Raw genomic sequence first — 26,477 nt, forward strand, 5'->3', positions numbered from 1 at the left:
CCAGCTCTCTATTATGGCCTGGGAAAGCAGTAGAAGATGGCCCAACTAGATGGCCTTGGGCCCCTGCACCTGCATGGGAGACCTGGAAGAAGCTCCTGGCTTCAGATCAGCCCAGCTCTGGCAGTTACAGCCATTTGGGGAGTGAACCAGTAGATGGAAGACCTCTCTCTGTCTCTGTATCTGCCTCTCTGTGACTCTGCCTTTCAAATAAATAAAGAAAGCTTTAAAAAAAAAAAAAAAAAAGGTATGGGAGAAGAATGAAGAACAGAAGGAAGAGGGGGAAGGTAATATAATACAAGGTCACTAATCCAGTCGTGGGGGGGAGCTAGAGAATGGGATGGGGAGAGGTCAGACCTCATATGCTTCAATCTTCAGGATGGAATGCTAACTGGTAATGCACATTTAATGTCCAAAGTGCCTGACTATCTACTTTTGCAACAAACTGAAAGTGTTTATACTCCCAGTTCCTACCAGACAGTACCAACCTTGAACTTCCAGCTATTTAGGCTCATAAAATTGCCCCATTCAGCAAACTGAACCTTGAGATAGGATGGCTACCACTGTCCCTCCACCCACTCATTTCTCTGGACTTTCAACCATGACTGCCGCACAAGGCAAAAATAACTATAGGCTAAGACCCTCTAATTCAGCATTTCTAACCCTACATCCCCCCATTCACCCCCTCCTTGAACAAGCACCTTCACTGAAACACACTTTAATAAAGCATCTTCTACTGTTACTGTGAATATAGTGTGACTCTTCCTGCACTTCCCACATATCCATAATGTTCCAGCAAGACTTATTTCAGATGCCAGTTCCAGGTGGGTGTGTGCTGGGCAGAACTTGTATCTCTGAATGAAAGTTACACTCAAATGGTTCTCTTCATTTCTGACAGTCAAAAAATTTAAAATAAACCTGATCACAAACTGCAATCCTTATCACAAATCTTGGGTGCTAAGTATGTATTTCCTTTGCCCACAGAGGTTTTTAATTTTTAGTGGCTTCCTTGCATCAGACTATGTGTGCATGTGTGTATTAACCATGTGTTTCTAATGTTTTGACATCTGGAGCCTTGCTGACCCTGGAGAGATTATCTCTCCCGGGCCCAACCAGTTGCTCAAGATAACAAGTGACTCCTTCCATGTGCAAACAAATCAGGCCAAAGTCCCTGAACCCACCCATCCTCTATCAGACTCTCAGGCTCAGGGCCCCTACCACCTTGCTCTGATAATGGATGGCCAAGTACTAGACACCCAGGCACAGCTCATCTGCTCCAGAACCCACTGAAAGTATTCAAATTAGCCAATCTGGAATTGTTTAACCAGTTTAAGCACTTCACCCCTTGAAAACCACAGAAAAGCCCTGCTTTCATTCTCTGCCAGCTCCCTCTGCCTCCGGACCTAGCCAGGCGCTTCCCCATGAGGTCACCGTGACAAGTTCTGCCCTCCCCATTGGGAATGGTAAGGAACAATTCATTTTTCCAAGGTTGTTATCCGGTCTGTGGACTTAACCTTACCTGAATAATAAAAAGACCTACATTTTAAAATTGTGTGTGTGTGGGTAACTGTAAACTTGCTGAACTCCTTTTTGGAATCACACAACCAGAAACATTTTTTTCTTTCCTTCATTCTCTCTCTCTCTCTCTCTCTGGAAGCAGGAAAATGAACCAAACCGGCTTCTTTCAAGTAGCTGGTAAGGCCTCAGGAACTCTTGCTGCTTGGTTTATTTCTAAACACTTACAGTTTGACATTTAGGGTTTCTTTCCCACTGAGGCTCATGCTTATTTTTATGTTGCAGGAAACGCATGTGCTGTATTTCCTCCTTCTCTCAGAGGCCCAAGGAAAATAATGGCCACAATCCCAGGCCCTCTCTCAGGGCCATTTAGCTTCCTCATTAAAAATACTAAAAACTCCGATTGGTGGATGCTTTAAGATAAGGGAGCCCATGATTTCTGTCCATGCAGAGTAAAGCTCTGATGGGTGTAATAAACCTGCCCCTCTGTGAGACACGCTGAGGAACCTTCCTGGAAAATGTGGTCCCTCTATCTTCTCTCCAGTTCCAGAGACTCCACCCTCCAATCACGAAAAGCCGCTCATGCAGGAATGCCTTATTTATCCAACTCCAAAAGGATGATTTTTCCTCCTTTCCAGTTCTTACTGCTACACCACAGAAGCAGGTCATGGAGCAAACCGCGACGTAACCAAAGGAGGAGAAGCATAAACAACTCTGGCTATCTATCCCCAAAGTGGCCGCAGCGCTTTAGTACTCACTGTTAAAATGATGGAACGCAGCTGCTTCTGAGCCAAAATATTTGCCATCTCCTGTGGAACAAAAACACACGCACATGAAGGCTTAGGTTAGAAAGACCAAGGTCAACACATCCAAAACTGACCTCCCCTGGGCTGTGTTTCCTAACTGTCTATCAGCAGTATTTCTTACGAAAGAATGAACCCCAACAAGCAGTCGTATGCACAGTACTTTTTGAATGTTCCATTGAGCTTATAAAAGCCATCTCAAATGCAAAAGAAGGAAGTCTTGCACCTACAATATTTTTTTTTTTGGGCTTTAAAAAATTTCCTCCTTCCAGAAAGAAGTGAGTGCCAATTAAATATCAAACATTCCAGATGAAAACAATGGGTTTCCATTAGAAGGCTTGCCATGTTTGCTTTTAGTCTATGTGCAGGAAGCTTTGGCAAAACAACACACTCCTACAGCAAGGCCTTCGTGCACGGCCTTGAGGAGCTAAGTCTTCTAACTGCCAGTTCATCTTAATTCATGCAAAATCAAAGAGTGAGCAGGTCTTGAAAGCAGACCACGTAAGTGAACTGAGTGGTGTTTTAGCAGAGAACGGTGTCTAGCCAGATGCTGAGCTCTCCCAGTAATCCACGCCAGACTGCAGCTCCGCTAGGCCTCCTAGCTGTAGGTTTTGCTTTACACTTTGACATTTCTTGATTGGCAAAGATTTTTGCAGATGATTTAGTTAAACAAAATGATTCACAGATTTCCTTTCTACATATTGACAAGTACATGCTCAGGAAAATTATACAGTCAAGCACAATCTTGGTGTACACATTCAAAAAGTAAAAAATACTGCTCATATTCAAGCAGATTCTAGAATGTTGTTTTGTGGTGGGGAGTACTTTCGGTATTGCTGATCTTACTGACCAAAGATGAAACTAAGCTATGGATAAATAAACAACCTTGGAGTAGGTATAGGTGCTCGGCATGGTGGTTAAGTTGCTACTTGTAACACCTGCATCCCGTATCAGAAGCTCAGGATCACGGCCTGGCTCCACTCCTGGTTCCCGGTTCCAGCTTCCTGCTGATGAGCACCCTGGAAGGCAGCAGTGTTTGGGTCCTTGCCACCCACACAGGAGACCCAGATGGAATTCTGTCTCCTGGCTTCAGCCTGACCCAGCCCTGGCTGCCTCGCTCATTTGGGGAGTGAACTAGCACATGGAAGATATTTCTCTGTCAGTCTGGGTCTCTGTCTACCTGCCTTCCAAATAAGTAGAAAATAGTAGGTGAGTAAGAATTTTTAAAAATCAAAACCATGAATTCTACCAAGGTTAAAATAAATTTGCAGAAAGCAAGGATCAACAAGAACACAGGGGAAGGAGCTCCAGGGGGCACATACAAGCAGGGACGGACAGCACCGCGGAGAACAGGGCCCATTTCTGCTGACAAGGGGAACGCGGATGACTTACAGTCAGAGGACAACCAAGGATGTCAACACTGCTCTCTACATCAACCTAGCGGCATCAGCGCCACCACAGAGAGGAATGCGAGGAGGAGAGAAGAAGGGACGGGAAGGCAGAGGACTCTGTTAGAGGTTGGCAGCTTTGAGTGAACCCCCTGCAGACCCAGCGCATTGAAAAGGGCGTTATTCTGTACGATGATTCAGAAAGTCTAGGCAGCTTTACAGTTGACCTCCAGTAGCACATCCTCTTCTGTGCTCTTGCAAACCAGAAAGCAGGGACCTTGACCATCCAGAAACAAATTACACGATACCAGAGAAGCAGCTCTACCTGCCGCTTGGTCAACTGAAATAGAAAAGCCCACCAGTTTGTTTTTTGTCCTTGGGCCAAATGACAAAAAGGCCCAAAGGATTCTATAGTTCTTTCAATTTCTTTCCTTTTACAAAATGAAATTACTGCCTAATAGTCATACAAACAAAAAAAGAAAACCTATTTTTCTTTCTGTTTATCCTAGCATACTAGCTTAGAGTATATTAAAGTAAGTTATAAGGGACAATATATTTGTAACATCTACTAGAGAAATGTTTGCAATTATCAGTTTACAATATTTATGTTTGCATAAGACTATGGGCTCCTCACAGGCACAGGGAACAGCTTGTCCTTCTTTGTATTCCAAGCCCAAAGCATAAATTCTGGCATAGGGCAGCCAATAAATGCTTGATAAAAGACTAAGCGCATGTTTGATACTACCCTCCTAAGGAATAGGAGCTTGGTCAGGAAGAAAATAGAAATACTCTTGTCATCATGGATTTTTCTGCACAATTTAGAAAAATATTCTAAAAAACATGAGAATCCAGAGTGACTATGCTATAGCATTAAAGTGATACAAAAGTATGGAAAGCTGTGAATATGAGTTTATCTATACTGATATGGAAAAATAACACAAAATACTGTTTCATTTTAAGTGTTCTTTTAACAGAAACAGCACACGCAGTATGATATACGTAAGAGAATATGCACAGGGGACAAGGCAGGAAGTAGCCCCATGAAAGGCACGAGAGTTGTGAATAACTGCAGTAGCTCTGTTTCTGCAAAGGCCAGTACGGGACGCCAGTCATTCAGCCTTCTGCCTTCTAACTCCGTCGTTTCTGAATTTTCTACCAAGTGCTTATCTAACAGTGTCTTTTAATATTGTTTATAAAAACAATCGAAATGTACAGGGAAATTTAGAATGAATCTTGCCAACATGCTTGCATTAAAAGAGTAGACAGAGTAGACTGGGGGCCGGCGCTGCAGCTCACTAGGCTAATCCTCTGCCTTGCAGCACCGGCACACCGGGTTCTAGTCCCAGTCGGGGCGCCGGATTCTGTCCCGGTTGCCCCTCTTCCAGGCCAGCTCTCTGCTGTGGCCCGGAAAGGCAGTGGAGGATGGCCCAAGTGCTTGGGCCCTACACCCCATGGGAGACCAGGAGAAGCACTTGGCTCCTGCCACCGGATCAACGCAGTGCACCGGCCGCAGTGCGCCAGCCGTGGCGGCCATTGGAGGGTGAACCAACGGCAAAAGGAAGACCTTTCTCTCTGTCTCTGTCTCTCACTGTCCACTCTGCCTGTCAAAAAAAAAAAAAAGAGCAGACTGGATAATGCAAGTAGTTGTCGGGGCACGGATGCATTTTCCAATCTACGAGCAACCCCCTCCCCTGTGAAACGCATGCACCGCTCCCTTCATTGTGCAGGGAACCAAGGGCCTCCTCCATCACAGGGGCATGGGAAAGCGTGGCCACCAACCCAAGACAGCAATGGAGGCCTTCCCAGAAGAGGACGTTATACCCAAGTCCTGGCACAGCACCTGCCCAGTGCCCATCAGCAGAGTCCACTCCATAAACACAAGAGAAAAAAATTACATAGCTCCTTCTGACTACGGTAGTATGTTTTCCCCAAGTAAACAGTGAAATAAAGGATAGGTGTTAAAATCATCCCAAATCCACTTTATGCATTTTAAAAATTAAAGGAAACCTAGAAAACAGAGCTCCAGGAATGTGTTTGGCCCCAACTGAGGAAGAGAAGATGAAATAAAGAAACATCCTTGGCTGAAGTGGAATGTACCCAACGTCCTAAGGCTTTGAACAAAAAAGATCTTGCTGCACATCACATACATAAATGCTTAGACTGTGTTTTAATCTAAACGGAGAGAGACAATGGGCTTGGTGTCCTTCATGCTGCAGAGAGGTGTTCCCTTGGCAAACCTCGGAGAATTCGGTGGGTGGCACCTCCCTGATTGGCACTCAGCGCTCTGCAGGATGCGGTGAGGATGAGGTCAGACTTCTCAGCTCTGATTCTCCTCAGCTCAGTGATCTGGTCAAGTTCCTTATTCCTTTGGAGTCTCAATTCCCTCATTTGTTTTCATGCTATATGCCAATAACAATATTGATATGAAATCTACACCAGCTAAAAAATCTGTTCCATTTGGACAGACAAAGGTGTACACACTTACTGGCGATATTAGCTATACCAATCCAGGTGATATCACCAATAAGCCTAATCTCCTGCTGTAGAGGGCTTCCTTGGCCTTCAGAATATTGGCCACAGAGTTACCTTTACTGTGGAACTTGAAACCATTTTTTGAGCTAACTCTCATAACTCACTCAAGTTTTTTAAAAATAATTTAAAAGTCATGGTACTCCCTTAATTTTTGATAAATATCTTAAATTCAGCTGTTTATAATGTCCACAACAGCTTAGTAGCTTATAACTAATTTTTTTTTTAAATTTTATTTAAGTTATACAAGTTTCATGTACTTCATATATACAGATTTAGGAACACAGTGACACTTTCCCCTCTACCCTCCCTCCCGCCCATGCTCCAGCCATTCTTCCTCCTCCCTCTCAAATTCCCATTCTCAATTTTTACAAAGATCTATTCTCAGTTTACTTAATGATTGTATAGTTAACCGTACACTAAGAAAAAGAGTTCAACAAATTGTATGAAGAGGAAAAAAAAAAAACACTTCCTCAGTGGAAGACATGGGCTATAAATAATCATTGAATCTCAAAATGTCTATTTCACTCCAATACATTACATTTCAGGTACTCTAATAGTTACCTCAGATCAGGGAAAACATATGATATCTGTCTTTGGGGGACTGACTTATTTCACTAAGTATAATGATTTCCAGTTTTGTCCATCTTGAAAAAGATAGAATTTCATTTTTTTTAAGCTGAGTAGTACTCCATAGTATGTATATACCATAATTTTTTTATCCAGTCAACAGTTCAGTCTCCATATGTTTGCATATGATCTAGAGATCATTGAGCTGTTGACTTCCAGCTTCATTCCCTTGTGGTCAGAGAAGATGCATGATATGAATTTGATTTTTTTTAATTTGCTGTGACTTGCTTTATGGTCTACTATATGGTCTATCTTAGTGCCATGCACTGATGAGAAGAATGTGTATTCTGCAACTGTGGGGTGGAAAGTTCTGTTGATATCAGTTAGGTCCATTTGGTCCATAGTGTTGATTAGCTCTGTTGTTTCTTTGTTCATTTTCTGTCTAGTTGATCTGTCCATCGATGAAAGTGGAGGGTTGAAGTTTCCCATTACTATTGTACTGGAGTCTATGTCTCCCTTTATATCCATTAACATTTGTTGTAAATAGCCAGGCACCCTGTAATGCATATGTATGCATTTATTATAGTTGCATCTTCCTGTTGAATTGATACCTTAATCATTACATAGCGCCCTTCTTTGTCTCTTAACTTTATGTTAAAGTCTATTTTGTCTGATATTACGATTGCAACATCTGATATTTTTTGCTTTCCAGTAGCATGGAATATCTTCTTCCATCCTTTCACTTTCAGTCTGCATGAATCTTTGTCAGTGAGATGTGTTTCTTGTAGACACCAAATGGACGGGTCTTGTTTTTTAATCCATTCACTCATTCTGTGTCTTTTAACTGGAAGGTTGAGGCCATTACATCCAAGGTGACTATTTTCTTTGAAAGACTTATTAATTTTGGGCCAGCACCGTGGCACAGTGGGTAAAGCCACTGCCTGCAGCACTGGCATCCCATATGGGTTCACGGCGTTCCTCTTTCTCTTGTAGGATTTCCAGAGCAGTTTCCTCTCCAATTCTCCCCTGAGAGTGTACTTCCTACACTTTTTTAAAACTGTTTATCCCTAGCCTAGAGCAGTATGTCATTCCCTAATCCACCATCTTGGAATCTTCCATACAGTCTCATAACTCATTTCAAAGACTGAATTAGTAATACAATTCTTTGTAAATTTCTGCAGGATTACATATATTCTTTCTTAATTGAACTGTTTTCTTAAATAGCTCAAGGTTTTTAGACCTCTCTTTGTGGTAGTTTATTACTATTACAGCTTTATATGATCAAACTCCATCCAGGCCACCTTATATTGCATAACTTTCAAAAGCAGATTGGGGCCTGTGCCGCAACTCACTAGGCTAATCTTCCGCCTGCGGCGCCGGTACCCCGGGTTCTAGTCCCAGTTGGGCACCAGATTCTGTTCCGGTTGCTCCTCTTCCAGGCCAGCTCTCTGCTGTGGCCTGCAAAGGCAGTGGAGGATGGCCCAAGTCCTTGGGCCCTGCACCTGCATGGGAGACCAGGAGGAAGCACCTGGCTCCTGGCTTCAGATTGGCGCAGTGCGCTGGTCGTAGCACCCATGTGGGGGGTAAACCAACGGAAGGAAGACCTTTCTCTCTGTCTCTCTCTCTCTCACTGTCTAACTCTGCCCGTCAAAAAAAAAAAAAAAAAAAAAAAAAGGCAAATTGACCCACAGAATCCAAGCCTGATATTGTACTGCTAGCCTGTTTTATTTCCATTATTACCAATGTTCTGAAGACAGTAGAAATTGACACATATTTCCCTGTGTGACCATGGTCATGAGGCTTTCACTCACCAAATTAGCAGGAGGGTTTTGTGTAAAGTAGTATGCATGGTGTCTGCATCTTACTCATGTCTGGATTCAGAGATCCAAGTGAAATCATAGCCCCGGGGGTAGACATGAACTTTCATTTCATTTAATCCAGCCTCTTCTTCCACAGATGGGGAAAGGAGACTTCCAAGAACTCAGACCAGAACACAGCCTCACTGAGCCCCACATTCTCCACTTAGCTGCTGTGTGGTTTGGCCAGATGTCCCGGGTCTGGGCAGTAGGATCAAGCTCCTCTAATGCCTAGGGAGAGCTGCCAGCCAATTGGCTGGGTTGCCTGAGAGATAATCCGAGTTCAGTACTCAGATACAATATCACAGGGGTAACTCCACCCATCACCCTGTCTCACATCTACAAAGAATCCCTTAAAAATCCAGTCACTCCTATGTGGAGTTAAAAAAAAAAAAAATCACATAGAAGTTAAAAGTGTATTGGTGGTTATCAGAGGCTGGGGAGGGAAGCCAGGAGGGAAAGATGAGGAAAGGTTGATTAATGGGTACTAAGCGATAGCTAGGTAGGAGTAAAGACACTCTGGGATTCTACTGCATCATAGGGTGACTACAGATAATGTTAACGCACTATATATTTCTCTAGCAAAGGGAGAAAACCTGGAAGGCAGGATTTTGGATGTTTTTAACATAAAGAAATGTTGAATGTTTGAGGAGATAGGCATTATTTACCCCAATTCAACACGATATAATGCGTACATGTGTCAAAACATATAGCATGGTACTGCATAAATATGTACAATTTTAATATGTCTATTAAAATTTTTTTAATTAAATATTTTTTTTTTTAAATCCGGGCCTGGGTAAGAGGTCTCAGCCCAAGCTCAGGGACAGCAGGCCCCACCTCCTGGCTTCAGCCAGCATAAATTCAAATCCCAGGGAAACTATGAAGTGACAGCACTCATTGTGCAGACAGAGCCCCAGAGGAATAACAAATAATTCTAAATGGAAAACAAGCCAGAACCCCTCACATTTACTTACTGAGGTTTGAAATCCTTGGCAATGAAAAAATAAAATACCAACATTCTTGACAATGCACTTAGTTCCAGATGAGCCTTCTAAATGCTTCTAAAACAATCGAGAACTGTCATCAAGCTCCCAGTACATATCGTAGGGCTGAGAGGTCCGATATTTCCACGAAGTGTTGGAAGGCTTTGCATTGTGACAAGGTAACTTATTACAGGTGTGTATTATGTCGATCAAAAACCATGAATGGATTTTGCAACTCAATTTCAAGTGATGGCAAAATTGCACTTCTCCTTCTCTCACTACAATATTCCTGTCTCTGGTTGAGAAAGAATCGAAGGCTCCACAGACCAAGAAAACTACCAAAGAGCACGTTTCATCTGGGCACACTGAAGGGATTCCCTTCACTTTTACTACAGGGGAGGGAAACGGACTATTCAGTTCCCAGTCACATCCACCCATGTTCAAAAGAAAAGCCCCAAGCAAAGAGCCCCTCTGATATACAAATGCAGTTAAATCAACCAGAGGCAGCAATCTGCATATGTTCCCTCTTGTCCTCTCACCTTTCCACCTCACTCCTTCCTGGGCAAAGTGGGACTTCTTTTCTGTCTCAGTTTTCCCATCTGGAAAACGGGGACAGAACCTGCCTCATGCCAGTGAGCACCCAGTGAGAAAGTCCAGAAGACCCCAGAGACTTCTGACGCTGCTTCCACTAGAGCGGCCATGCTCCCGTCTTTTCCTGTGGTTGGTTCTCTGCAGGATTCCATTTCATAAAAGCCAACTGCTACTGCAATGCTCCTGGCACTGTTCTTGGTCAAGGGCTTCCCCATGCCCACCTGCCTGCCCTAGATTTGTCAGGAACTCAGGCTGCCCAGCATGGCTCCAGAGCACAGCTGCTTTGCAGCAACCCAAAAAGTACCTCCAACGGGAAGGAGAGGGCTCTCTCGGCATGAAAATTTTCCAGCCTCAGACTCGGTCTTAATACTAAAGCAATACCACTCACCTGCCTCCTCTCATCGGGAGCCTTCAAGAATAATGCATTAATCACAGCAATGGTATAGGTTTGGATTTCTTGATCTGTCCTGAAAGACACAGAACATTAGAAGAAGTCAGACCATGAGAAGGCTCAATGTTGCCCTCCTCAAATAAGAAAGGAGAGTCAGAAAGGCAAAGCCCAGAAACCGCATTCAGCACTAAGAATGCAGTCCAACCACTGGAAGCACAGAAGGTGGACAATTACTCTTCCTAGCTGCTTAGTGCAGCTTGCCCAGAAACACAGGCAGTCATCAGCTCACTTCCTTCTCCTCCATTTGGATTAAGAAGATGAATCCAGGGCTGGCGCTGTGGCACAGTGGGTTAAAGCCCTGGCCTGAGGCGCCAGCATCCCATATGGGCGCCAGTTCTAGTCCTGGCTGTTCCTCTTCCTGTCCAGCTCTCTGCTGTGGCCTGGGAAAACAGTGAAAGATGATCCAAATACTTGGGCCCCTGAACCCACGTAGGAGACCCGGGAGAAGCTCCTGGCTTCGGATCGGCGCAGCTCTGGCCATTGCGGCCATCTTGGGAGTGAACCAGCAGATGGAAGACCTCTTTCTCTGTTTCTACCTCTCTCTGTAACTCTATCTTTCAAGTAAATAAAGTAAATTTAAAAAAAAGAGGATGAATCCGGGGGTGTGGTAGTGGCAGTAGCTGTAGCAACTGTATGAGCTGTAGTAGTAGGAAGAGTAATAGTAGTACAGCAGCAGCAACAGCAGCAGTACTGTGTGTGTGTGTGTGTGTGTTTGATTTTGTGTGATGCATGAAATTTATCAGGGAATATTCTTGGACTTGTCTCCACATTCCTGGGCTTATTTCAAGGAAACTGTTTAGTATCCTTGGCTATGATAATACATATCATAAAACTCTATTTTCGAATAGAAATGTTTTAATAACAGAACAGGTTAAGCATCACTAATCTGAAAATCTGATATGTTCCAAAATCTGAAACTTTTTGAATGCCAACATGAAGCCAAAAGTGGAAAATTCCATTCTTGACCTCATGTCAAAATTATTGAAAATATTGCACAAAATTCCCTCAATCTATGTATGTAAGATGTATATGAAACATAAATGAATTTTGAGTTTAAAGTTGGATCTTATCAGTAAGATATCTCATCATCTGTATGCAAATATCCATAATGGGAAACACTTGTGGTCCCACACATTTAGGATAAGTGATATACAATCTTCACTGATGCTTAAAATTTAGTTTTCCATTGGAAAGAAATCCTAGATTCCAAATGAGGCAAAGCTCTAATGTAAGGCATGTAGTAGATAACAAGCCCCAACACTTAGAGAAGAGCCCACCAGCTACACAGAAGGACATTTATCAGGCTGCTTCAGAAGAAGAGCTTAGAGCTTTGCATTCAGTGGAGTGGAATTCAAAGCCCAGTTCACCATTGTCCAGCTTGGACAAGTTCACGGGCCTCCCAAGTTCATAGGGTTGCTGTGAGAAGGATAAAATGAGTCAATGCAAATGAAATCCTTAGCACAGCACATGGTGATTAATAATTTCTCCATGCTGGTGAAGTGACTGTGAATGCACATGCACACCTTTGATGTTCGGAGAAAGACACAGGCTGCAGAATGTGTATGTTGCACATTCAGGGAAATGGGAACACTGGTCTCATTTTCCAAAAGCAGCTTTGGAGAATGGCTCATTTTCCTGGTGGCCACAATACACAGCTTCTGTGACTTAAATTTTAAATCCTGGTCATCCTCTGCCTTTCAGCTGAAGGAAACTGCTAATGTGCTCACACAGTGTATATCATAAACACAGTCCTTAATACTTCAGAAGATCATGGAATTTCCCAACACTCCCACCAGCTGGTCAGGTCTCCTCTTGACCTGAGAGACCAGGGCAGGGGCTTCTGAAGGCCAGGTCACGCTGATGGCAGCCCATTCACTGAGAACAAGCCCCGTGATGGGCACTCTGAGGAAGCCACAGCTGCTTTCCTTCCCAAGGCACAGCTCCTTAAGGCATTCATGGATGCTACAAGGGACCCTAGTAGCCAACAAACTCCCTTTCCCATACAAGCTAGCTGCCACCTGCAACCTACAATAATTTATAGAACAGCATCACACAACGGAGTCCTTCTCCAGTTGGTATCATCAGAGGCACTCTTACTAGATACCTACAGGTAGAAACCAAGGGAAAAGCCCTAAAGACTGCAGCCTGCTAGGGCAGCTTGTCTTATCCCTAAGTTACAGCTCTAGTTGTGAGGGAAAAAGAAAACCCACATAGATTATATTACAAAATACAAAAGGAAAAGGCCATTGTAGGATCTTCCTATCTAAGGAATAAGCTTCCATTTTAAAATCCCTAGTTAAAAGTGTACCTGATGTAAAATTTCTAATTAACTATGAAAATGTATCTATGTGTCACACAAAACACTATGAGGTTAGGGAATGATTCTGTTGACAACCTACGAGAACAAGCTGATATTAATGAGAACTAAATTGATACCTAACATTCTTGAAACTGAAAATTCTCTAAGGGTCTAGCACTGGGGGAAGAATGGTGCCCAGAACAGATACAGAGCTTACCAGAGGTGGGGACTAAGGAGTATCTTGCTATTTCAGTATGAAGACGTCGCCGGGTTTGGTTATACACATCAAGATTCTTTTTCTGTACATTTAATCAAATCAATATGGAATCTTCCCCAGGGCATTACTGCAGCCGTCTCTGTGAATCACTTGACCTCCCCAGAGTGGCCTTAGCATGCTTACCCTTGAAGGTGTGGGATGAGCTGGCCGATCGTGATCTCTTGCGCCACCTTCTGGTAGAGGTCATGGCTATTGAGCACCATGGACTCCAAAATGGCCAAGGACCGCTGAAGGATTGAGATGTCTATGGCTGATTTGTTCACAAAACTTGCAATCTGGAAATCCAAGGGAGACACATTTCATGGACTGCTCTTAATTAGTACAACAGAGGAGAAGAGAACAAATAAAGCCCGTTGGGAACGCTTGGGAGACATCAGACACAGGATGAAAGTGCCTGAAACGCCAGCAAACTGCAAGAAGCTCACAACAACAATTGTTTATAGCACACTACACAGCAGAGTTTATCCTATTTACATAATTCCATGACAAACATTTTTTCAGAAAAGTAACTATCTTCAAAGGACTATTCTGTCTGGTTTTCTCAGGATGATTCTTCTAAGTTTCAGCTTCCAGGGACAGGCAATTGCAACACTAATATTGAAAAGTATTCCTGTGTTTTTCTGAGACAATAATTTCAACATACACTAATGGCCATTCCTCTTCCATTTCCAGACTACCCCTTTGTCCACACAGTCTATGATTTTTACATTCCTATTATGTGTCTCTATTATGTTCTTAAGGGACTCCCACAAATCACACTTGTCAACATGATTCAACTGACAGAACTTCTCAGTGACTGGCCACTCTCATTGCTGCTATTCCCAAACAAACACAAAACTCCCCATTCCTCCCATTTCTTTTGGTTAAAATGAATTCTTCACGTCTCTCAAACTTAGCAAACAGGAAATCATCTAAATTAGCAGTGCTAAAAGTTAAAACAATAGTTTAAGCTCTAAAATATATTCCTTAAACAATTAATCATGAAAGCCCCGAACATAATAAATCAGAATGTAAGTGGGAAGTAAAATAGGGGTTAGAATAATGGATCGCAGCAATCCAAACACATGGGTACCATAAAGGTTTTATTTTAGAGGCCTCATTAAATGTTATTACTGTCTGTTGACAACTCATACTAAAAGGCCATTATTATATCAACGTAATGTCTGCCTTCTTAAAAGCTAAATAACTTGGTTCCATGGCAAGTACACTTGCTGTTTCCCTCTGTCAGTAACAGTCTCTCTTTCTGCATTCCATCAACCCCTTCCACTCATCCCCTCTCTGTCCTTGTCCATGATAAATGCAAATGCACCTTGGCAACTTCCACTTAACATCTCAATTGCCTCTGGCCCACAGACTCTCTGGGAAGAGTAGGGGTGGGAGGTGCAGGTGTAAACACCCTGCCTGTCCCAGATACACATGGATTTCAGGGGCCGGGGGAAAAATGACACTGAGAACCACAGGCATATGAGGCTTTCACATTCCAAAAAGCCATTATTTTATAATTCAAGCTGCAGGAAGAATGTGAGGATTTAAAGATTCTTAAAAGACTGCCTTAGCTGCACTCATGACTTATAATAAACTTCCTCGCTGTGTTTACTGCCCCTGGCAAGCCTTCGCCTTAATCTTTCCAGGCTGCTCCAATCCACCAAATCTACCATACGGAGGCCACCTGTATTTCTCCAAGGTCATCTTTCCTGACAAAAATCCAATTACCCTCACACTATGTTCATGGTTTAATACTTGACTTAGGCCTCTTCCAAAGAGAATAGAAATCCCTCGACTTACTCACCACCACCACCATCCCACTGGTTTTCATGGCCCTGACATAACTCTTGGCATTGCTATGAGGAAAGTGAAAACTCATAAAGCAGTTCATTGACTATGCTTCTGGTTTTCTCTCTACTAATTCTCTCCTTACTCCAGGCTCTTCTTCCTATCTGTGTATATTAAAGTGGATGTGTTAGGACTCCATGGGTCTTCCACTTGTTGCTGATATTGTTAAACTCCCTCTGAACTGACTCATTCAAGTTATATGCATTGCATTTGCACAGTCTTATGGATCTGGAAGCACAAAGATGAGCAAGACACACAATTTTTAACTTTGAGTGCTTTTTGTTCTAGCACAGACAGGTAAGAAGGCATTTACTATCAAGTATATTAAATGCTTACTCTCGGTATACAAAAAATTCCTCCATTGGGATATTCCAACAAAGTGCAAACCTAAACAGGGTGGAAGTAAGTCACATTGTCTTCTTATTCCTCCTTTTCCAATGATTTTTGTCTTTTTAAGCACCCATAAACATTAGTGGCTAACACTTCCAGTTCCCTATCTTCTATCCCTGTAGAGTACATCAGAGAGATGTCTCTCTTTGGATATAGTAGATGCATGTGGCACTGGCCAATGGACCAACTTGTGCCTGGGTAATGGAAACAGCATCATCTTCAGTTTCTTCTACATTCATACTTCCCAGTGAGTAGACACATACCAGCCACCTGCATAAGCCTCCTTCTTACAAATTTCCTTTCTCAAAATACTCAGTCAGAACTCTTCATGGCTTCTGCTATGAAGTGCACCTTTTCTATAATGGGTTTTAAAGTTCTCTACAAGTCATTAACTCTCTCCTGCTTTCAACAAGCTTGCTCTAATCTGTAACCTTAGCTTTAATGTAGGCATATTTATACACCACATTTATATTCCATTTCTATATATTTCTCTCACGAAACTATTCATTAAAGCAATCACTAAACTAATCATTTAAAGTCTTCAAAACTCACGATTTCCATAATTCACTGACATTCGGAACCAATCACCTTGGCAACGCTAACTGTTAAGCAAGGAGCGTTTTGTAGAATGCACCGAGCTGAGTACCTACCTGGCAGATGGTGGACACTCAACTCACTAGAGACAGGTGCACATGCTGCAGTAGATATCAGTTTGTTGAAACTAACTTCTTTTTCTTTTTTTTTTTTTTCACCTTTATTGGTCATTGATTTTTATCAGACATTTAAGTGATGTAAAACTTTTACTTAATTAGTATTAATTGAGCATTGAGCATTAATATAAGCAATTACAATGACTTTCTTCCTCAAAAGAACTCGAGACAAACCCCATATAAGTGAATGTACAAGTGTTTTGTTTGTTTGTTTGTTTGTTTTTGGACAGGCACAGTTAGACAGTGAGAGAGAGAGACAGAAAGAAAGGTCTTCCTTCCATTGGTTCCCCTCCCAAATGGCTGCCACGGCCAGCACACTGTGCCGATCCAAAGCCAGGAGCCAGGTGCTTCCTCCTGGTCTCCCATGCGGGTGCAGGGCCCAAGGAACTGGGCCATCCTCCACTGCCTTTCCAGGCCACAGCAGAGAGCTGGACTGGAAGAGGAGCAACTGGGACAGAATCCGGCGCCCCAACCGGGACTAGAACCCGGGGTGCGGCGCCGCAGGTGGAAGATTAGCCTTGTGAGCCGTGGTGCCGGCACAAGTGTTATTCTAAGCATCCAGTTTGAAAATTACAGACCTGAGTATAGCTAAAGAAGATAACAGACTATGGGCAAGGCATTTTGGCAAGCAGTTAAGTCAATGCTTGGGACACTACATCCTTTACCAGGGTACCTGGTTCAAGTCCTAGCTCCTCTGCTTCCCGTCCAGATCCTTGCTAATGTGTACCGTGAGAAGCCACAGGTGATGGCTCAAGTACTTGGTTCTCTGCCACCAAAGTGGGACACCCGAATTGGGCTCTGAGCTTCTGGCTTACAGCCTGGCCCAGCCCTGGCTGCTGTGCGCATTTAGGGATTTAGAGAGTAAACCGGGAGACAGAAAAGCAACCTCTCTGTCTCTCACTTCCCCTCTCCCTCTCTCTTCCTTCCCTCTTACTCTACCCCCTCCCTCTCAAGTGAAATGAAAATAAATAAAAATTTTAAAAGAAAAAAGGTAACAAACTGGTTAAGTTTTTTAATTTCTTTACCCCTGAAAGGAGTAGTAATGATTTCCTTTGCCTTTCAACTTCTCCCTGCTTTCCAGCTGCACTTTTGGCTGACATGCATAAGCCAACCTAAGCCAGCCCCAGAACAGCTTCCTGAAAGGCAGCCTGTATCACAGGGAAGAGAGGAATGAGGGATTACCAGTAATTATATACAAAGGGTTTGCAAAGAGTTCGTGGAAATTACGTATCATGAAAAAACTATGCATAGATTTCAAAACATGCTTACACCAATATAAACTTATTTAATTCTATTTTTCCATGAACTTGTTAAGGTCCCTTATCCTACCTCTGTATGGGGCTCATTCATTTAAAGATGGTACCTAAATAAAACAGAAGAATCTTTGGGTAACTTTTAAGAAGCTAAGAGGTACCACAGTGCATGAATCAGCAACACAATAAACACTGAGAATGAGGCCTGAAAATTTTCCTATGCTATCAAAAACAAAACAACCACAGAGAGCATGGTACTTCACTCCCATATTTTAAATTATCTGAGTACAGGCTCATAAATCTATCAAGGCTTTAAAAGGCAGAAATTACCAGGTCTCTACACTGAAGTGGTTGATGTTTGCCTGGGCACTGAGAACACTCACGGGGTAAGCCAGGTCCTCGGGGGTGAGCAAGGGTTTCAAGAGCATTTATGGGAAAATTTCTTTCCAAAAGAAGGCACTGATGTTGTACTTGGCTAGAGGAAAACCAACTCCTAACACAGAAACTTCCATTATTTTTTTTCCTTTCTTTCTTCCCCATGTCTTCCCACCTTCTCCTTAAGTAGCCAAGTCTTTAAAAAGCAATGACGTTATATATTGGCATCAAGGGATTCCATTTGTTGGCCTGTTTATGAAATGATGTTATTTATTACAGTCAAGATTTGTAAATGAGAATCTAGATCTACACATAACAAAACAGATAAAGAAACAGAGAAGGAGTCAGGCGCTGGCAGAGAAAAATGTATTTCTCTGAAGTGGTATGAATTTGGCATTAATAGGAAGCCAGCTCTAGCCCACAGAGATAGGCATCTTTTGTCAGCACATTTCCTAGTTGATTTTTGTCGAGATAAAGCTCCATTTAAAAGACAGATGCCTGCATACAATTCCTGGGTTGTCAAAGTGCTGAACTTGGTCCAGCTAATGAATAAAAAGTTAACCTTCAAAAAAAACTAAGTATTTTTCTGATTAGTTTTTTTTTCAAGTTCATTTAAGGGGTCTCCAAGTAGCAATCCAAAGGAAATATAACAACTGAGAATAAAGAAATTGAATATATGAAATGTGTTGACTTTTAAAAAAGCATTTAAGCTTTTATCTAAATCGCCATGACTGCTAGTCTTTGTTTCCTTAGGCTTAATATGATTTTTAAATTTAATTTCAGTGAATGAAAAACATTTTCCTAAGTAGGCAGAAAATTAAATTGCTGCCTCTAACCACTACTCATATCATTTAAAGAAACACAGCTCTATTTTTTTCCAATCATAACCAAAATTTTACTTAAAATATATTTAAAGAGAGTATCACTGTATTCCCTCTCTTCTTCAAGTTAAATTAAAAACTGTCTGAGCAAATTTCAAGCATTTATCTCACAGAAATGCATTCAGGTCTTACTCTGGGCCAGACGCTGTGGCTCAAGTCATGAAGAGAGCTGTGCTCCGGCCCTCCTGCACTCGCGCACACCGAGAGGCAGTCAGATACACAATTGCTGCACAGAAACAGAATCAGAGCTGCGGCAGGCAGAGAGGAGACGTAAGGGGCCAGCTGAACTGGCTGGGGCCTGAGATAGTCACTGGGTGATGATGACAAGCAGGCAGATCCTTCCACCTAAGACGCACGGACCCAGGCATGCCGCCTTCCCTCACAGCCTTGCTTCAAACCCAGCCACTCAAGACAACAATGTATTTTGCTGTTTGCTTTGCCTGAACACCAGCTTGGAGATGGAAGGTTTAAGAGAAACCATAGGAACTCTGCTAAGGCCTTAAGGCCAATAGAGTCACACTCAGATAATCCATCAGTAGACACCTGTGTAATTATTAATAACTTTAATTAATTATTTATTAATTAATAATTTTCCCCTAACTACAGTTTCTTATATGCAATCTATTAAAATCCTTATAGCCTATGTAACAAGAATCATTTTCACATATAATTTCAGTGCTTCAACCCCCACATACGTAATACTGACATTAAGCACACTTACCTTTTAACATAAAGAACCAACACACACAAGAATAAAATATCCTCAAAGCAGAGAAAAATATTTTTGAAGGAAGGAGGTGACACAAGCCTAGGATAGCACGAGCCACGTTACCTTCTTAATGAACGCCACGGAAAACGTATCCCACGACACTATGCCGTGGTCCATCAGCTCCACAAAGGCCGTCAAGGTGAAGGACAGCATGTCTCCAAAGCTGCAAAACACAAGAGGCGAGAGGGATGGGCCCCCGTGTGGAGTACAGGGAAGACACAGCTCTGACAGCTTCAGAAAGTTGAGCGCAAGCAGAATTTTGCAAGACCATTGGGCTACCCAGCTAGACACAACCTTCCTTACACGCACGGGTGACAGAAGGGCCAGGACAACACCACCAGGTGAGTGGGGCTTCAGTCAGTCCTGGCCTCACACCAACTCTTACTCTGGCCATCTGGGGACCACTGGAAAATTCACTTAGCCTCTCTGATGCTGTTTTCCTCACTGAAAACCCGGGTAATGATAGCTCTTCAGTCTGCATGTTAGCATTCTGTAAATGATACCTTAAAGCAAACCTCAGAATGAAAGTTAGGATGGCTAAGAGACGGTAATGTGCTTCTTTGATTACCCATAAGCACCAAAAGGGGAGATTAAAAAGTGTCCTATTCAGAATGTTAATCCTCTTGGAAAGGATTCTAGTAGTCCATGTGTATTCACAGACACAAATACATGTAGGTAAACATTCACTTTGATGTTACATTGGCCAGCATTTTTCTTTTGTTAATAGGTTTTATGAAATATCTATGGAGATAATGACTGCATATTATGGGTTTGTTGACCATAAAATTGCAGAAAGTTGTAGAACAGGTCTAATGTGTGATTTAAAAATCCAAAGAAAGAGTGTGGGGGGGTGCTCAGAGAAAAATACTGTCCTCCTAGGACACTTGGTAGACAATAGTCTGGTTTCCAGTGCTTTCAAAAGAACACTTTAACAGACACTTAGAATCTTCTCCAGATGTTCACCCTTCTTGTAAATTACCATGCTCATCAATATCAACTGACAGCCTTCGAGATAAATTACTCTCAAGTACACTGTGTTATGCCAATGAGGATGTCTACACTGCATGAGGCAGTAACACTGCTTCTTACGCTCATTGGTTATTTAAGAGTTTTAATCTGCAGGGTCACGCATACCATTATGGACACACTGCAAACAAAGTCCCCTAACGATTTACATTGAAACTTCCCATGCATTTTTAATCAGTATAATACAAAGCAGTTCCACGATACTTTAAAACAGCTTCTCCATTTCTTTGTCCTCCTCCTATCAGCACAGCCTCAACAGTGACCACTGAAATTCTGTGTCATCTGTGAAAGTGCCAGCTGTGACAGGGAGAGCACCCACACCCCAAGCTGCTGGAGACCAAGAGGGGATGAGACACACCAGACACGACGGTTAAGCGATGGTTTCTAGAGTCAGATGGCAGAGGTTGGCCCTCCTCTCACAGCTCACAGTGGACATGCTAACCCAGCATTCCACACTTGTTTCCTCACTTACCACAGATGGTGGCAATGCCTAACCCAGACTGCTGGAGGCATGAAGTGGGCGAGCGCACTTACAGCCCTTGGAAGAGCGTGCAGCAAATGATGAACAGCATACGAGTGTTGCCTGTTATCAATCACTATGCAAAATCAGATTTGAGAAAGTTGAATGAAGCCCATAATTTTAAAATGTTTTGCCTTCAGTGTCTCTAGGATTCTCTCTTCCTAAAATCCGGGGGGGGGGGGGGGGGGGGGCGGGGTGCGCGGGGATATGTCTGGAAAGCCAAACCATTCGGGCCAGAGAGGTAGGCAGGCTTCTGAGAGCTGCAGGCAGGCAGCCCAATCCTACAGGTGCCCCCTAGGTGGCATCAGAGGATCACGCCTCAAAGGAAATTCCAAACCAGAAAGCCTAAACTTGAAGGGGAGGAAAAAACGAGTAAAACGGACTACACAGAGAAATGAGAAGGGTGAAATAAAAATTCCAGGATCCTTCTAGAGTCAATGAGCCACAAGAAAATACAAGTATCAGATTGCAAGGGGAAAAAGGAAAATCACCTTAGGAAAAGAATTAGTAATATTTATTAATAGGCAGGATAGGCATGAATATTACTATAAAATATTATTACATTATTATTAGTGTATAGTATTGTTAGTGAGCAATACTAGCTACTTAGCTTTGTTTACCTAAAAGGGGGAAAACAACCATCATACAATAACTGGTAATTGACATTTGTTTATACCTGTCATGCTAAAAGATCTCATATGCTAAAGGATTCCCATACACACATCATATAAAGATGATGTCCTTGGTCCCTATACAGACATTTCTGCCCCAATGACATCCACACCAGAGCCAGCAGTGGAATAGGCAGTGCCAAGGAATACAGGCACCATGGGCATCAATCTCTCCTTTGCACTCCCTGAGACTGAGAATAGATGACATTAGTCTTCATTAGCTGCTTTAAAAGCAAAAGATAAATTATATTTATGCTCTCTGATTATCTGAAGGCAAAATGACTGCTCCCTAGCTAGTTGCTCAATGGAACCCTAATCCCAATGGTCTTAATAACATCTGGGGACAATCAATCTCCCTCTGACTACTCCAGAACTCTGTGTACAGACTCCTCAGACAGAGGCTGCAAGGGCTTTGGGGGAAGGAAAGAAGTAAAAAACAGGAGAAAGAGTATCATGAAGTTCCAGATCCCCAAGCTGGCTTGGGGGCCAGGGTTTTAAGCTCTATAGCTGTAAAGGAGGTAGAACACCGTCTCTGAGACTGCGGACAGAGCTGTCTGCACTTCCCAGCTACCCAGTGGTGTGCAGGACAGAAATGAGAGCAAGGATTTTTATATCACACCCCGACCATGGTGTTCAGAGGATGGATCATTCTCTTGGTCCATCTAACTAGACAGACAGATAGATAAATAGATAGATAGACATAAACATATAGATACACAGATAGATGATACATACACAGATATATACAGCAAATGGGCAAATGATATGTAATCATATAATATGACCTATAATACAATACATTATTACACTGTGATTATATTAGTTATGCTATAATAAACATTTATACAATGCACACACATACATAATTATATACTATATGCTATATACACACACATATATGAAAGAGTGGCATCATAGGTTTCCAGAAGAACTTTTTCAAAATTCAACTTCAAACCCTCAATTGCCAGAGAAGGAGTGGCATGCCACAGTTGCATTACATTCTAATTCAAAGCACTCAACTGCTCTTTCAAATGAGGTGGCTATACAAGCTCGTATGGTAGCCTGACATTCATGTTTATTTCCACTGTCTGTGATTCAGGCTCCAAAATGAGAAGGCAGAAAGCATGGTCCCACCTCTGACATAACCAGTGTTGGACAGAGTATTGCAGCAAGGAGAATTACAGATATAAAGCAACCACATGGCACATTCAGGAACATTTTTATTTGTTTGGTTTATTTGCTTTTTTTTTTTTACAAAGTGCTAGCTAAAGATTTTGCAGTACTGACTGCCATGAAGCAAACTGCAAACTTTACATGCTGGTCGAGAGCCACCATCGCAGCCAACACACCACGTGTGCTGGAATGACTCAGCTAAATGTTTCTTATCAAGTTAGCAGAGATCAGCGTCATTCCAACAAAATTCAGCCAATCTCAAAACAAGCATGTAAATGTACGCGGCTAATTTTACAAAAGAACAGCGCCTCTGACTGTTTCCTTGGATGGCATGCCCAGGGCAGAAGTGGAAAAAAGAAGATAGGAAAGGCCACGTCTAAAGTTATCACAAGTCCTGCTGAACAGATCCTCCTGGGCCAAAGTGAAGGCTATGGTTCTGCCCTCTCCCTTCAGGTTCTCCAAGTATCTCCTTTGTGGGTTGTGGAAAGTAGAATTTGCATACATTGAAAAGGTAAGTGTTGAAATTTTAAGTGTGGGTTGATTCTAAGCCTATTTCATTGATCTATTTGAAACCAATATCATACTGTCTTGATAACTAACCTAATTGTAAGTCTTGAAGGAAATCAGTTAATGAAATTCTCAAACTTTGTTTTTGATTGTTTTGATTATTATAGGTCTTAAGCACTGCCATTTTAATTGTAGGGTTGTCTTATAACTTTTTTTTATTTGATAGGTACTTCATTGGACATATAGATTAATTTAGGGAGAATTGCAATCTTAACCACATTATGTCAGTTATTCAAATGAACCACATTATGTCAGTTATTAGACCCAGCAATTTCTTTATAGATTCCTTAGGACTTTTTTGCATAGGTAGTCATGTCTTTGATGAACAGAGATTGCTTTGCAGTTTCTTATTTGAAATTAGATCTTTTTATTTCTTGACTAACTGCAATAGCTTGGAACTCCATAGCATGTAGAATAGAAACACAGGAAGCAAACACATTTGTCTTATCCCCAGTCTTTAGAGTGGGAATAATTCAATTTTCCAACATTAAGGACCATAGGCTTCTGCCGATAGCCTTTATCAGGTTGAGAGGAATTTTATTGGGAATAAATATTCAATTTCATGAAATGCTTTTCCACCTTTAAGAAGATTCTTCTTTTTGTTTCTCTATTCTGTTAAATGTTGAGTTATATTGATTGATTTTTGAATGTGACACCATTTCTGGTATATATCCTGATTAGTCAAGACGTATTATCAGTTTTATATTTGCCTGATTGTATGTGTTAATATGGTACTGGGGATTTTATATCTATCTAACTGGGGCAATGGTCTATAATTTTTATTTCCTGTATTGTCTGTGAGATTTGGGTATTGGAGTGACGCTGGCCACATACAATGATTGGAAGTTGGTCCTGTTCTCCATTTTCTGGAAGCATGTATGGAGATTCAGTATTTCTGCTAAAGTATATGATAGAAGCCACTAGTTTTCATTGTGGGAGGGTTTCAACAATGAAACCAAAATAGCTGTGGGGACTCAGATTTCCTGTTTCATCATAGGTCTGTTTTGATGTGTTAGTTTCAGTCCTCTTGGCCTAGTTTCTCCTAGTCATGAAATAATGGCACTAAAATTTCCAACTATGACAATGGATTTGTCCGATTTTTTTTTCTCTGTATTTGTCAGTTTTTTGCTTCGTGTATCTTAAAGTCATACTATTAAGTGCATACATATTTAGCACTTTTTGGCCTAGTAAGATGACCCTACTTTATTATTAATTAGTACTCTTTAGCTCTGGAAACCTATAGTTTCTAAATCTTATTTTGCCCGATATTAATAAAACTAATCCGTTCTATTGCTATCACCATTTGCATGGTGTGTGCTTTTTATCCTTTTCTTTTCAAACTGCATATGCTCTTGTACTTGCCCTGCATCTCATAAGCAAAACAGAGCTAAGTCATGCTTTCTTAGTTTGGTTTGACAATATGACAATACGAAATTGTCATGTGGAATACCCTGTCCATTTACATTTAATATATTGATATGACTAGATTTAAGTCAACCAAATTTCAAATTTATTTCCTAATTGTCCCAAGAATGTTTTGTTCTCTGTTTTTCTTTTCTTACCTTCCTTTGGAATAAATTGTTTGAGTGATCCAATTTAACTCCTTTGGATTTAGACTTATTTTTTGCATTAATTTCTTAGCAGGATTATACCATTAACATACTAATGTCTCCTTAGGGGCTGGCGCCATTGCACAGTAAGTTAATCCTCCACCTCCACCAGCATCCCATATGGGCGCCGGTCCGAGTCCCAGCTGCTCCTCTTCCAATCCAGCTCTCTGCTATGCCCTGGGAAGGCGGTGGAAGATGGCCCAAGTCCTTGGGCCCCTGCACCCACATGGAAGACGGGAAAGAAGCTCCTGGCTCCTGGCTTCGGTTTGGCGCAGCTCCGGCCTTTGCAGCCATTTGGGGAATGAACCAACAGAGGGAGGACCTTTCTCTCTGTCTCTTCCTCTCACTGTCTGTAACTCTACCTCTCAAATAAATAAATGAAATCTTTTCAAAAAAAAATGTCTCCTTAAAGGAAAATTATACAATAGGGAGCTTGTTTATAGTATAGTTTCCTTTGCATCTCCATCCTTTGAACTCTTATTATCATATACATATATTACATCTATACATATTATAAACTCTATAAAACAGCATTTTTAATTTTACATAGTTATATGTCTTTTTGAATTTTTTGAAAGAAGGGAAGAAAACTATATTTGTATTTTATAGCTATTCGCATATTTTCAATTTTTGGTGTTCTTCATATTCCTGTAGATCCAAATTTCTATCGAGTATCATGTCACTTCAGCCTACACAACTTGCTTCATATACCTCCTAGTGTACATTTTCTGATAATCAGTTGTCTTAGTTTTCCTTTTTCCCAAAGCACTTTTACTCAACCTTCATTACCAGAGATACTTTTGCTGGACATAAAATTCTGGGTTGAAAAGTTCTTTTTTTTTTTTTTTCATCACTTTTAAGATGTTACTCATTGGTCTCTTGCTTCTAATGAAAAGTTAGCAGTCTTTTTTTATTATAATGTTATAAATTACTTTTCCCTGGCTTCCTTCATGGTTTTTATTTTATCTTTTATGTTCTGGTGTTCACAGACCTTCTAAGATCTATGACATTTACATTCAGCAACGTTTAGACATCTTTTACCATTATTTCTTAAAATACTTTTTCTGTCTTTTTTCACTTTCTCCTCTGCTTGGGATCCCAACAAAATGTATATTAGATCATCTGTTATTGCCTATGGCAAGTAGTTGCTATTCATTTATTCTATTTTTCAGTTTGAGCAATTTATACAGATATATCTTCAGGGCTATTGTCACTTCTGCCATCTTCAGTCCCCTATAGTGATTCTTTCTCCTTTTAAAAAATTTTAATAATAGAGAACAGATTTTATGTCTTTCATAGGTACAAAATAAGAAGATAACCATACATTCCCCCTTCCTCTCCTTCCCTCCTTTCTTTTCTTTAATTTTTGCAAAAACACAATTTCAATCCACTCAATAATCACAGGCTTAATGCACTACTAACCATAATATCCAACAA

The 26,477-nt window shown here is 41.5% G+C and overlaps 1 protein-coding gene and 1 long non-coding RNA gene across 15 annotated transcripts in view; one reads left to right on the forward strand and one right to left on the reverse strand.

The window, feature by feature from the left end:
• Positions 1–26,477, reverse strand: part of ELMO1 (engulfment and cell motility 1) — a 574,098-nt gene that overhangs the window by 349,428 nt on the left and 198,193 nt on the right. For 8 of the 14 annotated variants that reach the window (XM_070059729.2, XM_002713762.6, XM_089316114.1 and 5 more), the window contains 4 exons: positions 19,537–19,636; positions 13,386–13,537; positions 10,624–10,702; positions 2,271–2,321 (listed from right to left, as the gene is read on the reverse strand). In XM_070059729.2, the coding sequence (XP_069915830.1) occupies positions 2,271–2,321; positions 10,624–10,702; positions 13,386–13,537; positions 19,537–19,636 (382 nt within the window). Of the gene's footprint in view, positions 1–2,270; positions 2,322–3,707; positions 3,753–10,623; positions 10,703–13,385; positions 13,538–19,536; positions 19,637–26,477 lie in introns of all 14 variants that reach the window. The other 6 variants (XM_089316113.1, XM_008261649.5, XM_089316109.1 and 3 more) reach the window with 1 other exon arrangement.
• Positions 22,720–25,439, forward strand: LOC138845872 (uncharacterized). Its single transcript, XR_011383143.2, has 2 exons — positions 22,720–23,374; positions 25,108–25,439. It is a non-coding gene; the product is annotated as an uncharacterized LOC138845872 (long non-coding RNA).

The sequence above is a fragment of the Oryctolagus cuniculus genome, chromosome 16 (genome assembly GCF_051225735.1).
Source record: "Oryctolagus cuniculus isolate XC-2025 breed Fujian yellow rabbit chromosome 16, ASM5122573v1, whole genome shotgun sequence".
Classification (NCBI taxonomy): domain Eukaryota; kingdom Metazoa; phylum Chordata; class Mammalia; order Lagomorpha; family Leporidae; genus Oryctolagus; species Oryctolagus cuniculus.